General features: G+C 36.3%; 1 protein-coding gene across 1 annotated transcript; it reads left to right on the top strand.

Annotated features, from left to right (window-relative positions):
* The first annotated feature begins 2851 nt into the window (after positions 1-2851).
* LOC115454300 (xanthine dehydrogenase 1) lies at positions 2852-13669 on the top strand. Its single transcript, XM_037437490.1, has 17 exons — positions 2852-3419; positions 3855-4012; positions 4507-4667; positions 4738-5108; positions 5627-5847; positions 6348-6450; positions 6667-6806; positions 7004-7291; positions 7727-7888; positions 8612-8740; positions 9086-9570; positions 10730-10913; positions 11302-11497; positions 11985-12754; positions 12879-13071; positions 13262-13375; positions 13480-13669. The coding sequence occupies exons 1-17, from the start codon at positions 3362-3364 to the stop codon at positions 13545-13547; spliced, it is 3801 nt and encodes a 1266-aa protein (XP_037293387.1). The 5' UTR covers positions 2852-3361; the 3' UTR covers positions 13548-13669.
* The last annotated feature ends 553 nt before the right edge of the window (positions 13670-14222 follow it).

The following is a 14222-nucleotide window of genomic DNA, read 5'->3' as shown; positions in this document are numbered from 1 at the left end:
TAAGTGTGTTGCATTCCGGGATCAGCCTGTGTGTACCCGGTTCGAACAGGCCGGCATAATTATGTCGGCTGCCGAGGGGTAATCATCTGTCGTCAATCGACATTATATTAGGCCTCCCTCCATTTACCATGAGATGCAGTGGCGTCAATTAACCCTGCTCGTATAAAATTATAAAATAAAAAATTATGTATATCCACACCACACCTCAGCCCACAGTCTTGCTTGCTATAAAACTTAAGCAACCTTATTTAGTCTTTTTCTTCCATATTTCGCTCTCGATTGCTGACTTTTTTAAAGGAAATTTGATGCAGGTATTTACTTTGCATAAAATATTGAGCGTATTATGTTTACACAGCAGAAATATTTTCATGAATATGTATTTAAGTTTGTAATAAAATAATTAAGGTAAAATAAAGTACATTAAACAGTTATAGACCGAGCTTTAGAAACAAAGTGCTCCAAAAGCTTATTACCAATTGGTAATAAATCATTTTTTTTAATAATGTACGTGTGACAAAGAGTCGCATCGTTCTTAGATATTAATACAAAAATAAATTTCCAAAAAATATGCTAATATGCGCATTAAAGACATGCAATTCACGATATGGAAAAAATATTAAATATTTTACATAGATGTATTGCTATTTGACAGTAGATTTAGTAAACGTCGCATGAACGCAAAATTGTTTAATGGCACTCTTCCCAATGTCTGCTTTATTTTAGAACTCTTTGGTAAATACCCATTACCTATTTGCAGAAAGCATTTAACTAAATTAATTGAAATAATTTTATAACTATCATAGCTGTTTCAGCTAAGATCTCTTTGACTTCTCTGCTCAAAGAAATAATTACTGCAATCCATTTACAAAAATACTGTACAAGTGCGAGTTCGACTCGCGCAACGATGGTTCCGTACAAATTTGTAAGTATCTAAGTATATAATAGGTAAGTTCAAACATGACTAACTTAACTGTGCTGTTCGATCCCAAGACACGGTTATAGCACCAACTGCAAATATTGACTGTGATAGAAGATTTTTTTTTCATTGGACACACCCACGTTTTTCAGATTTTTCCTTTACAAGTGATGTAAGTCATTGCTCTTTGCCACATTTCATGATTCTAGGTCAACGGTAAGTAAGTACATTATACGGTTTTGAGACTTTGATAAATCGTAAAATAAGCAACATAAACGGTAGTATCTTTTCATCGCATTAACTAACAACTTTGATTTATCTGCCGTAGAGCCAAGTATTTGATATAAATTTCAACTTCATATCTTTACGCGTTCCTAAGAATAAGAGCCTTGATAAACAGGTAAACAAAGTGATCCTATAAGACTTCCTTTTATAGTATTTGACTCTAAATCCAAGGGAATTTGTAAAAATATTTATGTAATGAATATACGCGTAATAACCATGCAGTTTCGCATGATGGTATTGATGATAAAAATCATGCCTACCCATAAACAATTGCAACGCCACTTATATCTTTAAACTACGAATTCACTCAGGCGCTGCAGTTGTTAGTTCAATCAACTTATCGCTGTCTACTGCCAAATATAGGTCTTCTTAAGTTAGTACCAACCATCCCAGTCTTGAGAATCCAGCATCTATACGCTACCTCCCGCCTTTTTCAAGTTGTCGGTCCGTCGTGCATGGAAGCATCTCACACTAAATCTATTCAACTGCCCTCTTCTCCCCCGAGGGAATTCTGGAGTGGTCGGCCTCCATGGTGAATCCACGCCCATGTACGGATGGACATTTGTCGCGACCCTAGGCACACAGTTAAGTGCGTATACCTCATGGTTGCCAAATTCACATTGAGGCCTATGAGGGCTCGCGAACATTTCCTGGCCTCCCCTCCGCCCATCCGAAGAGGATATCTCTCTTCCAGGTCCTTCCCCAGATGTCCCGACTCAACTTTCTCTCTAGGGTACTGCAATTGCTAAGCTGGGAGATTCCAGTATCCTATTTGCAGGTTTCCCCCTGCGCTGACTGCGGGGCCCGTTACTCAAAAAAACAAAAAACCGCCGTCTCCACTGCAGCATCTATTTTTCTCTTTCTCTATTGGCCGTGGCTCGTTATTGGCTTGACTTTTATTCATTTCATCATATATTTGTTTGTTATTTACAGCTGTGGGCAATCCAAATAAATATATATAAATTTCTGGCAAAGTGCGCAACCAACATACTTTTCTTTTGTTATTTCATCTTTCTAGGCTCCAAATTTCTGCGTATGCTAGGCTTTGGCTACTTGTTGAACCTATCTTATCAAACATCATTACGTATGAATATGATCTTTAAATATGAACCGTTTATATTCCATACTTCAAACCTAACTTCAGAATAAAAATACCTAGGATGAGAAGGTACTAAAATTACCGTAAAAATAAGGTCATATATTTATACATATTTGACACTAGAATCGAATACCCTCCTTAAATAGGCCCCTCGACTAACCTTACATACTGTTTAAATTCTTTCACAAATAATATGCTAAATTACCCTCGAGATTTTTAGTGTATTGTTGATCCCAAAAACGATTTATATCACACGTGCGGAGTTGCGAGCATTAAACACTTTCATATTCATCGCTGATTGTTTTGACCTTACATATTATGTATAACTGTGGTACCTAATGGCGCGATGGTTAATAATATTCTATATTGCTCAATAATTGTATTAAAATTTACAAAAACCTGTATTACAGGAGCAAAACATTTTGGTGCATTAAAAAGTAACATAACGTAAGTAGCCGACACAGCCATTGGATTAGCAAGCTAAAGTGGCAGTGGGCACAGAGCTTGTGGAACTGACGTCCGACGAGGAACAATGATCTAATAAAAGTCGCAAGAGGTCGCTGGATGCAGCCCGCTTCCAATAAGTCGACATGGAAATCTTAGGGAGAGGCCCCTTGTTCAGCAGTGGACATCCTGCGCCTGATGATAATGATAATGATATGAAAAATAGCACTTCAGGCTGTGAAACAACGGCATTTCCCTGTGATTCGATGTTACCCCACGCTTCCTACTAAGGTTATATATTTGAGCGAATTTAAAGACGTGTTAAATGTATTTAACGGACAGACGTACAGATGGAAGCTTGATACTTCCAGACTCTTTTGTCATGTAAAGTTAAAAATATCGTTATGTATATAAATTAATATGCAAGGTAGTTTTGCAGTCGTTATTACTGCGTGTTGGGAGATAGATGTATGGTGTCATACATAAAAAAATAACTGCGTAATATATTATTAAAATAAAAATCTCCTTTTCAAATTGAGCAAGTTCCATATACTTTTAAGATTTTATTATCTAGATTTTTAAATATCAAATTTAATTTACTACAAATCAAGAAGAACATGACGACCACTACTAAAGATACAGTGAAGTTCAAAGTAAACGGCATTGAATGCGAAGGTAATTATTCCAATTTCTATTTTATCGCGTCGAGCGCCTGATGTTAAACCTTCGCCTATGAATAATAACAAGAGCATGCAGGATTTCGAATTACAAAGCACTGTTGGTAGGATATTTTTATCCGCTCAGATAATGGCCACCTTTCACAAAGTGTAAAACTCGTTCTTTTGGCCCACATGGTTCGCGTTCCGGGATCAGTCTATATATATTTGATTGCAAACAGGGCGGCATTTTGGGTCGATTGGCGAAGGGTGACCATTTCTCGTCAGACTTACTTTTAATCCAATATAATTATTATTCATATTCAGTATTTACACAGCTTTATCTTAAAAAAAAAGTGAAACATAATATCTTTGTTTAATTTTTTTTAAACCTATTTATCATTTCTCTTGTAAAAAAATATAATTTATCCTCATATGACTATATGTTCTGCAGTGGGAAGTGAAATCAGTTCGCAAACAAAATTAATAGATTACATTAGAAAAACTTTGAACCTGTCTGGTACTAAGTACATGTGCCGTGAAGCGGGCTGCGGCGCTTGTATTGTCTCAGCATCGAAAGGCCCTGGCGAGCCTGGACAAGCTGTGAATTCTGTAAGTAAATGGAAACGAACACGTATGTTCACTCTGATAGCTTCCTCTGGTGTTTCCTCAGCTGTCTATTAACGCGAAGTGCCGCTGGCATTGCTAACGTCTATGGGTGACGGAAACCACTTACCATCAGATGGGCTGTTAGCTCGTTTGCCTTCGGAAGGAATATTTTAAAAAACGAGTAGCCCGGTACCATGGTCTCCTAAGATACAAATGTCTTCCTTATAACTCATGCTTCACTCATTCCACTTTCACTATTCAATATATAAAATAGTATAATGATAATATAACGGATATCAATAGTCAAGGTTTTGCTTGGACTGCCCAAGTTACTTTGTTCTATATGCACAAATAGTATTCAATTTCAAGTCAACAATAAAGAACCTTTGCTTTTCTTCGTTGTATCTTTGATTTTAGCCTTTCTGGCTTGTATCTGCGACACTAAATAAGGGAACGGAGTTAGGATAATTTTAAAATAATATTATAAACTTTTTCAGTGTCTTGTCTCTGTTACATCTTGCCAAGACTGGGAGATCACAACTATCGAAGGTCTGGGAAATAGAAAGACGGGATATCATGTCCTCCAAGAAACTTTGGCTGAAAACAACGCCACACAGTGTGGTCATTGTACACCTGGATGGATCATGTCTATGTACAGGTGTAATATAAACCATTTTTGAGATATCAAAATTTTAAAAATAATATTTTAAAATTAATATTCTCCACAGCCTCCTTCAAAGAAAAACTCTACCTACAATGCGGGAAATAGAACAGTCTTTTGCAAGCAACGTCTGCAGATGCACCGGCTATCGACCAATATTTAAGGCATTAAAAAAATTTGCCTCTGATAGTCCACAAAATGACCTCCCAAACATTAAAGAGTTGTATGGATGCCAACAAAGTGGTGTTGCATGTAATAAAAAATGTTCCGATGATTGGTGTCTCCTTTCCAAAGACGCATTAGAGAAGACGATTGTGAAAATAAACTTACAAGACAACAGAACTTGGTATAAAGTTTCTGAAATTGATGATGTTTTTGATATATTGGATGTAGAAGGCGATGATTCATATATGTTCGTGGCGGGGAACTCTGCCAGAGGTATGTTGTCTACTAAAGTAATTCAAAGATGAAAGATGCTTTTGCAATTTAATGCTATTATTTATATAATTCCAAGAACTCATTGATTCCACAGTTCAAATACTGGTGGTAGGTCTCTCATATGTCAGAGTCCGCCTGGGTAGGTACCACCGCAATGTTTATTTCTGCGGCTAAGCAGCAGTGTGAAGTCGCTGTTATGTTCCGGTTTGAAGGACATTGTAGCCAGTGCAACTACTGGACATAATGAGATTTAACATCTCACGTCTCAGGATGGCGAGCACAGTGGAATACCAAACAATACTTTGTAATTCAAGGTGTTAGATGATGTTTCTGCTGTTTATGGGCGGTTGTATCGCTTACCATCAGTCGAACGGCGTGCTCGTCTCGTCATTTAAAGCAATAAAAAAGTTCAATTACGCTGTCACAACCGTATATAAACATGCAGCTGTATGGTAAAACATAATAATGTCTGTCTACAATATTCGATAAGACCCGCCTTTAGAATGCTATGATTCCAGTACCATACCCAATACAACAATATCCCAGAGTGCTGATAGATGTAACTGGTATTGACGAACTGAAGAACTGTGAGATTGATCAAAACCTGATCATTGGAGCAGGAACCACGCTAACTAATCTCTTGGACGTGTTCGAAGAGATATCTAAAGAAGGCGATTTCTGGTATCTACATACACTACGGGAACACGTACAGAAAGTAGCTCATATCTCTGTAAGAAACGTAAGTACATATTCAATGACTGTTTAAATTTACTAAGAGCATAAGCAAATTGACTATTTTGGATGTGCTGACAACGCAATGTGTTTTTGTTATGCGCGCTGTGTTTTTTCGGCGCGCATTTTTGTATCTAAAATTAAACAGTTTCCAATTTACTGCGCTTCGGAGTTGCAGACGAAGGGGCATTTGCATAAACATTGTATACAATGCCATTCAGTGTTTAGTAACGTAATGGACTTGGTTGTGTTGCGACCGATTACGAGCATTCACGGTACTTACTATCAGGCAGATGAGTAAACAACAATGAAAGTAAAAATATTAACGCGTGAAAAGTAAAAAGAATTATCTCCAAAATGGCTAGTCTACAGGAGAACACATGTTTGTCAGTAAACTTCTATAAGTCTAAATTTATACTATAATAAACGGAAAATCATGAATTTACGGATGCCGTTATTTGCTTTGCACCCGTCGATATGTAATGCGTACATTGATAACTTTTACAGTTGGCAACATTAGCTGGTAACCTCATGATTAAATATCAACATAGAGATTTTCCTTCAGACTTATTTCTTCTATTGGAGTGCATTGGAGCTCAGCTTTCTATATGTGGGTATATTTTTATTATAACTAGCCGCTAAGTAGTATTCTGCAAACATTATGTTCTGGTATAAAGTATGTTGTAGACTGAATTTTTGGACATTACAAGACTTTGTCTCATATCTTATTTCTTAGATTGAGGGTGTCTGCTTCGTTCTGAATTCTCAATTGATTATTTAATTCAAACCTACGTACTTTAAAGGTTACCTTTTTAATTTATTTTAGATTCCCGATCAGACGATGGTTCACGAAAAGTGGACACAGTAACGATGCAAGAGTTTCTCGATATAGACATGACGGGAAAAATAATTGTAAATGCTTTACTGCCACCGTTGAGTAATGAGTACAAGATCGCGACTTTTAAGGTAAAATGAAACAGTTAAATTTATACCCTTAAAAAACTTTTCAGGCGTGCGGAGCCACAAGCAAAAGCTATCAATTTATATAGAAGACGGTCCGCATCTAGGTGTTTTTATAACAATAATATAACATGAGAGTCACTTTAGTACCTTCATTATTATAAATTTAATCGTATCGTTAATTATTTTTTAATTTATTTTAGATTATGCCGCGTGCGCAGGGCACCCATGCTATTGTCAATGCAGGGTTTCTGTATCAGTTAACTGACGACTACATAGTGACGAGATGCAGGATCGTATACGGAGGTCTGTCGAACCAGTTCATAAGAGCAAGGAACACTGAGAACTTCCTGGTAGGGAAGCACCTGTTCACAAACGACACGCTGCAGAACGCGCTGAAAGTCCTGGATAATGAGCTGGTGATCACTAGCGATCCACTGAGCGCTTCGGTGGAGTTCAGGAGAAAGTTGACTTTGGCTTTGTATTATAAGGTAAATTCAGACTGTTATAAGAACATAATATATTTAGATACACAAAACTCTTCCCTAAAGAATCTTTATGTGAACGATAGTTTCTCTTTCCCGTATTGTTTACCAGTATTCATGGCTCTATTGTTTTCAAATTTAAAGTATAAAATGATATTAGCGTGGACGATATCGGCATATAAATTATAAAAATATTTAACAACAATCTACAGCATTATAGTTTGTGATTCCTACAACTTAATTAAAAAGAGGTTAATTTTCTTGATATTATTTCTCGTTTTAACATTGGTCTTCATCCCTAAATAATCAATCGTTTTACTATTGGATAGAATAAACATGAAATATGAACGATTTTTTCGGAGGAATTATACAAATCATTTTTTATATTATACCTAAGTTAATTTTATTATTCGTTCTATTAAATAATATAAATGTCTCCAGGGTTTGTTAACAATTTGTCCTGAAGACAAGATTCAGCAACAATATCGGTCTGGAGCCATAAAAGTCCACAGCACAAGGCCTGTGTCATCAACCACTCAAGTTTTCAAGACAGATGCCTCTCTTTGGCCACTTAACCAACCAGTAAACAAAGTCGAGGCTTTGGTATGTATTCTTAAAGACTTTAATTGCAGAAGTAACTAAGTGATTGCTTTAATCACTATTAATTATAAGAGAACAAGAAGATTATTAACGGCTCGACATACTCTGGCACGAAAGTTGAAATTATTTAATTATTGAAATAAAACTATTGTTCCGAATTATATTGAAAGCGGCGATAGCCTAGTTGGGTGTGGAACGGACTGCCAAGACGAATGTCCGCAGGTTCAAATCCCAAGCGCACACACTTCTGACTTTTCTAAAAAATCATGTGTGTATTCTTTGTGAATTTATCGTTCGCTTTAACGGTGAAGGAAAACATCGTGAGGAAACCTGCACATCTGAGAAGTTCTCTATAGGAATTTCGAAGGTGTGTGAAGTCTATCAATCCGCATTAAGCCAGCGTGGTGGACTAAGGCCTAATCCCTCTCAGTAGTAGAGGAGGCCCGTGCTCAGCAGTAGGCAAGTATATAATACAGGGCTGATATTATTATTATTATCGAAAAGTCCGAAAAATCAAAGTTAGAATATCTATTTCCATTTTACAATTATGCAAGAAACCGACAACCAACATCACAGTGCACCCCGTGACCACGAAGGCTGCAAAGTCTTCGAAACGTCGGGAGAAAATTATAATATAAAAAATAGTTTATTTCAATGTATAACATACGCGGATAGATAAGAAATGATTATTATTTAATTATTTATTAATTTCCAAATAATCTACAGTTGCAATGTGCTGGAGAAGCAGTATATACGGAAGATCTGCCGCGCCTGCCCAATGAGATGTCAGCTTTCTTCGTTCTCACTGATGTGCCTACTGGAGAAATCGTGTCCATTGATGCGAGCAAGGCATTGGTAAAAATAATTTCTCATACTCAACTAAAAATGTATATGAAACTTTGGCTGATTATCATGAACATTTCTAATTCCAGAGAACTAAATAAAGTTATAGCGTTACTAATTTAAATATAGGTCACTCTGGAAATCTTTGGAAGGCCCATGTTCAGCAGTAGACATCCTGCGCTTGATGAGAATGACGATTGGTTTATCAGGAAAAAATTGCAATTATAATTTCTCTATGAAGCTGTAAATATTATGTCTGAAGCATTGCTACGCTACTTTTTAATGTATGCAGTAATCGTTATTTAGTTAGATACAAATGCTTCGAATGTCACCATTGTGAATATAATATAATTCCAGGCATATGAAGGAGTAATAGCGTTCTATTCAGCGAAACATATACCAGGTCTAAATTCCTTTACACCAGCGGACGATAATTTCGGTCATAGTAATGAAGAAGTATTTTGCGATGGAACAGTTAAGTACCATGGTCAACCACTAGGAATCGTAGTAGCTGAATCATACGGAGCAGCCAGCGCAGCTGCAGGGCTGGTTGACGTTACGTACAAAAATGTTAAAACACCAGTACTAACGATTGAAGAAGCCAGAAAAGATTCCTCGAGGGTTACATTGCACTTCTCGGCGGCTGCGACAAGTAAAGGTGATAACGTTGTAAAGGTAATTAAAAGTGGTACCTCAATATTCACCCAGTACCATTTTCCAATGGAAAATATGAGTTGCCTCGCTCAGCCCTCAGAGGAAGGACTCAAGGTCCACGCAACAGCGCAATGGTTGGATGCAACGCAGTTGATGATATCCCGGGCACTCAACATACAACAAAACAAGTAAATATTTATTTCAAATATATTATAATGTAACTAATTTTATAAATGCGAAAGTTTGATATTCTTTTTTGATATTTGTTATAAATGAATATAGAAACAGCTAAACGGCATTCGATAAAAATTTGGCATACTGATAGACCATGACCTTGTATTAACAAATAAGCTTTTTCCCGGTAATTATTTTCCTTACTATGATGGAAAATAATGGAATTATTAAAATCAGATTTTTAATTAATACCTCTTGTCTTGTATGGGTGTGCTGTGACGACGACGACTACAATGTTTTAGGGAGTTTTATAGCGTAAGCGGCTTTTCACGCGGCCAAAGCTGCGGCCACAACTAGTAATAAAAAAATTGTAGAACAAAAGACTACCCCTAAGTGTTCTAGAATCTTCAAATTTGTCTGATTATATGATTTTAGAACATAATTTAGCACACCAGTGCAATGTAGGTTTATGATGAAAAAATAAGTTTGCTAAATTATTATATGTAAAGAGCTTTACTATAGGAAAACAGACAAAAGTTTGAACTACTAATTAATGCAATACTATAAAACTATACGAACGCAAATTTACTTCTAACACTTTACTTCTAAGTATTTTCATACGGGCATGGCAATGTGATCTCACTGCACCTGGTGGTAAGTGAAGTGGGGTCAGTATAGCGGGTTGTGACCTTGTGTACGATGGTCGCTATCCACCAAACGTAATAGCACTTACACATAGCTTCTTGGCGGCAGAATTAGCCAACTAACTGAGGCTTAATGATTATTGCCTAATCGGATTATAGTAATATCAGCCCTGTATTATATACTTGCCCACTGCTGAGCACGGGCCTCCTCTACTACTGAGAGGGATTAGGCCTTAGTCCACCACGCTGGCCTAGTGCGGATTGGTAGACTTCACACACCATCGAAATTCCTACAGAGGAACTTCTCAGATATGCAGGTTTCCTCACGATGTTTTCCTTCACCGTTAAAGCGAACGATAAATTCACAAAGAATACACACATGATTTTAGAAAAGTCAGAGGTGTGTGCCCTTGGGATTTGAACCTGCGGACATTCGTCTCGGCATAATCTCTAATCGGATTAGTTGAGTCGAATTCCGCAAACGTAAAAGTCTGTTATAATTCTTAAAATTCATCCAAATCTATTTCAGAGTCGATGTGCACCTACGACGTCTAGGAGGATCCTATGGTCAGAAGATAACTCGTACCATCCAGAGTGCAGTTGCGTGCAGTCTCGCTGCATTTTTATTGAACAGGCCGTGTCGATTGATAATGCCTATGCAAGTTACAACTAAAGCGGCGGGGAAAAGATTCCCTTGTCAAACAGAATATGAGGTTTGCATAATAATTTCTTAAAAATTTAAAACAATATGAGGTTTTTAAAGTTTATTCACTATATTACATTTGCAGTTTGTTCCTATATTATAAGCAAGTATATAGCAGGAGATAACCGCGCACTTGAACGTGAGAGGATAGGCAAAGAAAGATATAACAAATGTTATATTCACTGACATCAATAGAAGGAAGACACAATATTATACATAGTGCCATTACTAAACAGCTTACAGGCCCTTTCAAGTAGAAATATGTGCAATAACTATTATGTTATTTAAATAAGTATATGTTGACCTGATCGAAGAAATAATACTGTACCTGTCCCATATTTAACAATCAGCAATAGTCGCAAAGCCGATGATATTTTATTACTTACTATATATTTTAGGTCGGGGTTGACGATAGTGGAAAGATCCAGTACATGAATTATGATTTGTACGATGATAATGGCTATTTGATTAATGAGCTCATCATCGAACTTGTATCGGGTGCCTATAACAACTGCTACGACAAGTCTACATGGAACTTTAGATCTTTTAATGTTACTACTGATACACACAAGAACTCTTGGTTTAGGAGCCCTGGTGAGTGCGATATGAGTTAATGAAATTTATCTACAGTAAATAATGTTATAAATAACTAAATTATTTTGTTTAGCAATCTGACTTATTTTTCAATTTAGAGTTAAATGAACCTGTGTTTTAAAGTACCCATTATAATTTCCTAATCAAAAGTTTAAAAGATGAATAACATAATATCCATAAAAGAGTAAGATAATATGTAACTAATGGCCGCCTGAACTTATTGTTGAAATTGATTTTTGTAACATCAAATGGAACATGTAATGCCATCTGTTGAAAACAATGTTAAGTAGTAATCAAATCGAAGTGCATAATTCATTCAATTTTGGTTCACTGGTAATCATTCGGAATGAATGTATGTTTCTTTTTTTTATTGATTGGTTTTTATAAAATATATAGTTTGCTGTTCGCCGCCATGTAGAACAACACCTTTTATTACTTTTTTCTACGTTATTATTATTTTTCATACATTAATATTATCGATTTTTAGGTAACCTAGAGGCTACTTATAATGCAGAATTAATCATGGAACAAATCGCATGTGAACTTGGTTTAGATCCTCTAGACGTAAGGCTAGTTAATATCGCAGACAAATACGCGGAGATCAAGGAAATGATTGAACACGTCAGAAAGAACTCGAACTACGACGAAAGACGTAAGGCGGTGGACAAATTCAATTCCGAAAATCGGTGGCTTAAACGGGGTTTGCGATTCTCTACCATAAGATGGTCACCAATACCTGTCGGTAATACAGCAGTAAACATGTCAGTCTATCACGGCGATGGATCAATTTCTCTCACACATGGTGGTATCGAAGTGGGGCAAGGTTTGAATACAAAAGCAATTCAAATATGTGCTTACCTACTTAATATTCCGATGGATAAAATACAAGTGAAAGAGAACAATACTACAATAGGCCCAAACGTTTACGCCACTGGCGCTAGTTTGGGATCACAAAACGTTAATATAGGAGTGACACAATGCTGCGAAGAGTTATTAAAAAGACTAGAGCCTATACGGCAGAAGCTGACAAATCCGACGTGGGAAGAATTGATAAAGACGGCTCATGAAAATAATGTAAACTTACAAACTACAGGATTTTTAGGCATTCCTGATATAAAGAAATTTGCTTATGATATATATGGAGTGGTGGTGGCTGAAGTAGAAGTAGATGTCCTGACCGGAGAGTTTGAGGTTATCAGAGTCGATTTGGAGGAAGATGTTGGGTTAAGTACAAGCCCCTTTATTGATATTGGACAAGTAAGTACTTTTATTTCTGATCATTTAAAAAATATATAGTCAAGGTCATTTGTCATAAGTTTCTAGAGCAGATTGAGTAAAAAAAATGTATTGTGGATTTTCAAAATGACATAACTGTTTTTAGATTGAAGGTGGATTTCTTATAGCACAAGGATACTGGACTTGTGAAGAGATAATACGAGACAAAACTACAGGCGAAATGCTAACCAACCGCCCGTGGAATTACTACGTTCCGCTAGGAACTGATATTCCACAAGATTTTAGAGTTTATTTCAGAGAAAATTCCTACAGCTTTAAAGAACTTTTCGGAGCTAAAGGTATGATTATTTTAACCTATATTTTTTTGATCTCTATAAGATAATTGGAGAACGCGTTTCGTAGACTACGATCCACTTTGCTGTGGCCACTAGCTTGTCGTCTGAAATTCGCAAACCCATAGTATGTCACTATGAATTAATAATTAGTAAAAAAATGATAATATAATGCGTGACTAATATTTAATTCCAGTGACTGGTGAACCACCGCTGTGTATGGCTGGTGTGATCCCCTTTGCCATCAGAGAAGCCATCACATCTGCGAGGGTTAACTCTGGAATTCCTGCAACCGAATGGTTCCCTGTCAGTGAGTATCCATTTGATATATTTTTAATGCTTCATTAATACTATTTTTCAGATGAATCGATAAGATATATGCAAGCGATTTTTTTAACTATATTCATTTTTCAGATGGGCCCTACACCGTGGAAAAAATTGGTCTCGCGATGGCGAACAAACAAGAAGATTTCAAGTTTTAGATATAATTAACAACCATCATGTGGTATTGGGAATATAATATAATTAATTTCAAGTCTAAAAAAATATTTGATTTATTAGCTGGGTTGAGTTTACGAATAAAGACTATCGCTACGGGTCGAAATTCTTCCACTTTTAATTTAATTATATTTATTAATTTCATACTCTCTATAATCACTGGAAACTCAATACTCCCTAGCCTCTCTTCTCCTCTCCTTTCCCAGTTTCCATTTCTCTTCATTTTAAATTGTCGGGCGTAAGCAGTTAAAGCCACATATAGATAGTAGAAGAGAGACAATATAAACTCACCCCCTTATTCATAGACGTTATTTATCTAAGGACGGAGCATTGCTGTGATAACAAGTCTGTTCATTTAAATGAAGTACATAATTTAAAATAATAATAATTGTTTTAGTACCTAATCAAATAAATAGAAGGTTTAAATTCCTTAGTCAGATGAAACTTTTGTCATTCTGTGTTTTAAATCAAACAGTGATTTTTAAAAAATGGCTTCTAAAAAAACACAGCATATCAAGTGTTTTTTTTATTGCTTTGAATGACGAGACGAGTTTGCCGTTCGCCTGATGGTAAGCGATACGACCGCCCATAAACAGTAGAAACACCATCTAATACCTTGAATTACAATGTATTGTTTGGTATTCTACTGCGCTAGCCAT

The sequence above is a fragment of the Manduca sexta genome, chromosome 11 (assembly GCF_014839805.1).
Source record: "Manduca sexta isolate Smith_Timp_Sample1 chromosome 11, JHU_Msex_v1.0, whole genome shotgun sequence".
Lineage (NCBI taxonomy): Eukaryota > Metazoa > Arthropoda > Insecta > Lepidoptera > Sphingidae > Manduca > Manduca sexta.
The sequence above is the reverse complement of the archived record's forward strand: the minus strand, read 5'-3'. Positions and strand labels throughout refer to the sequence as shown.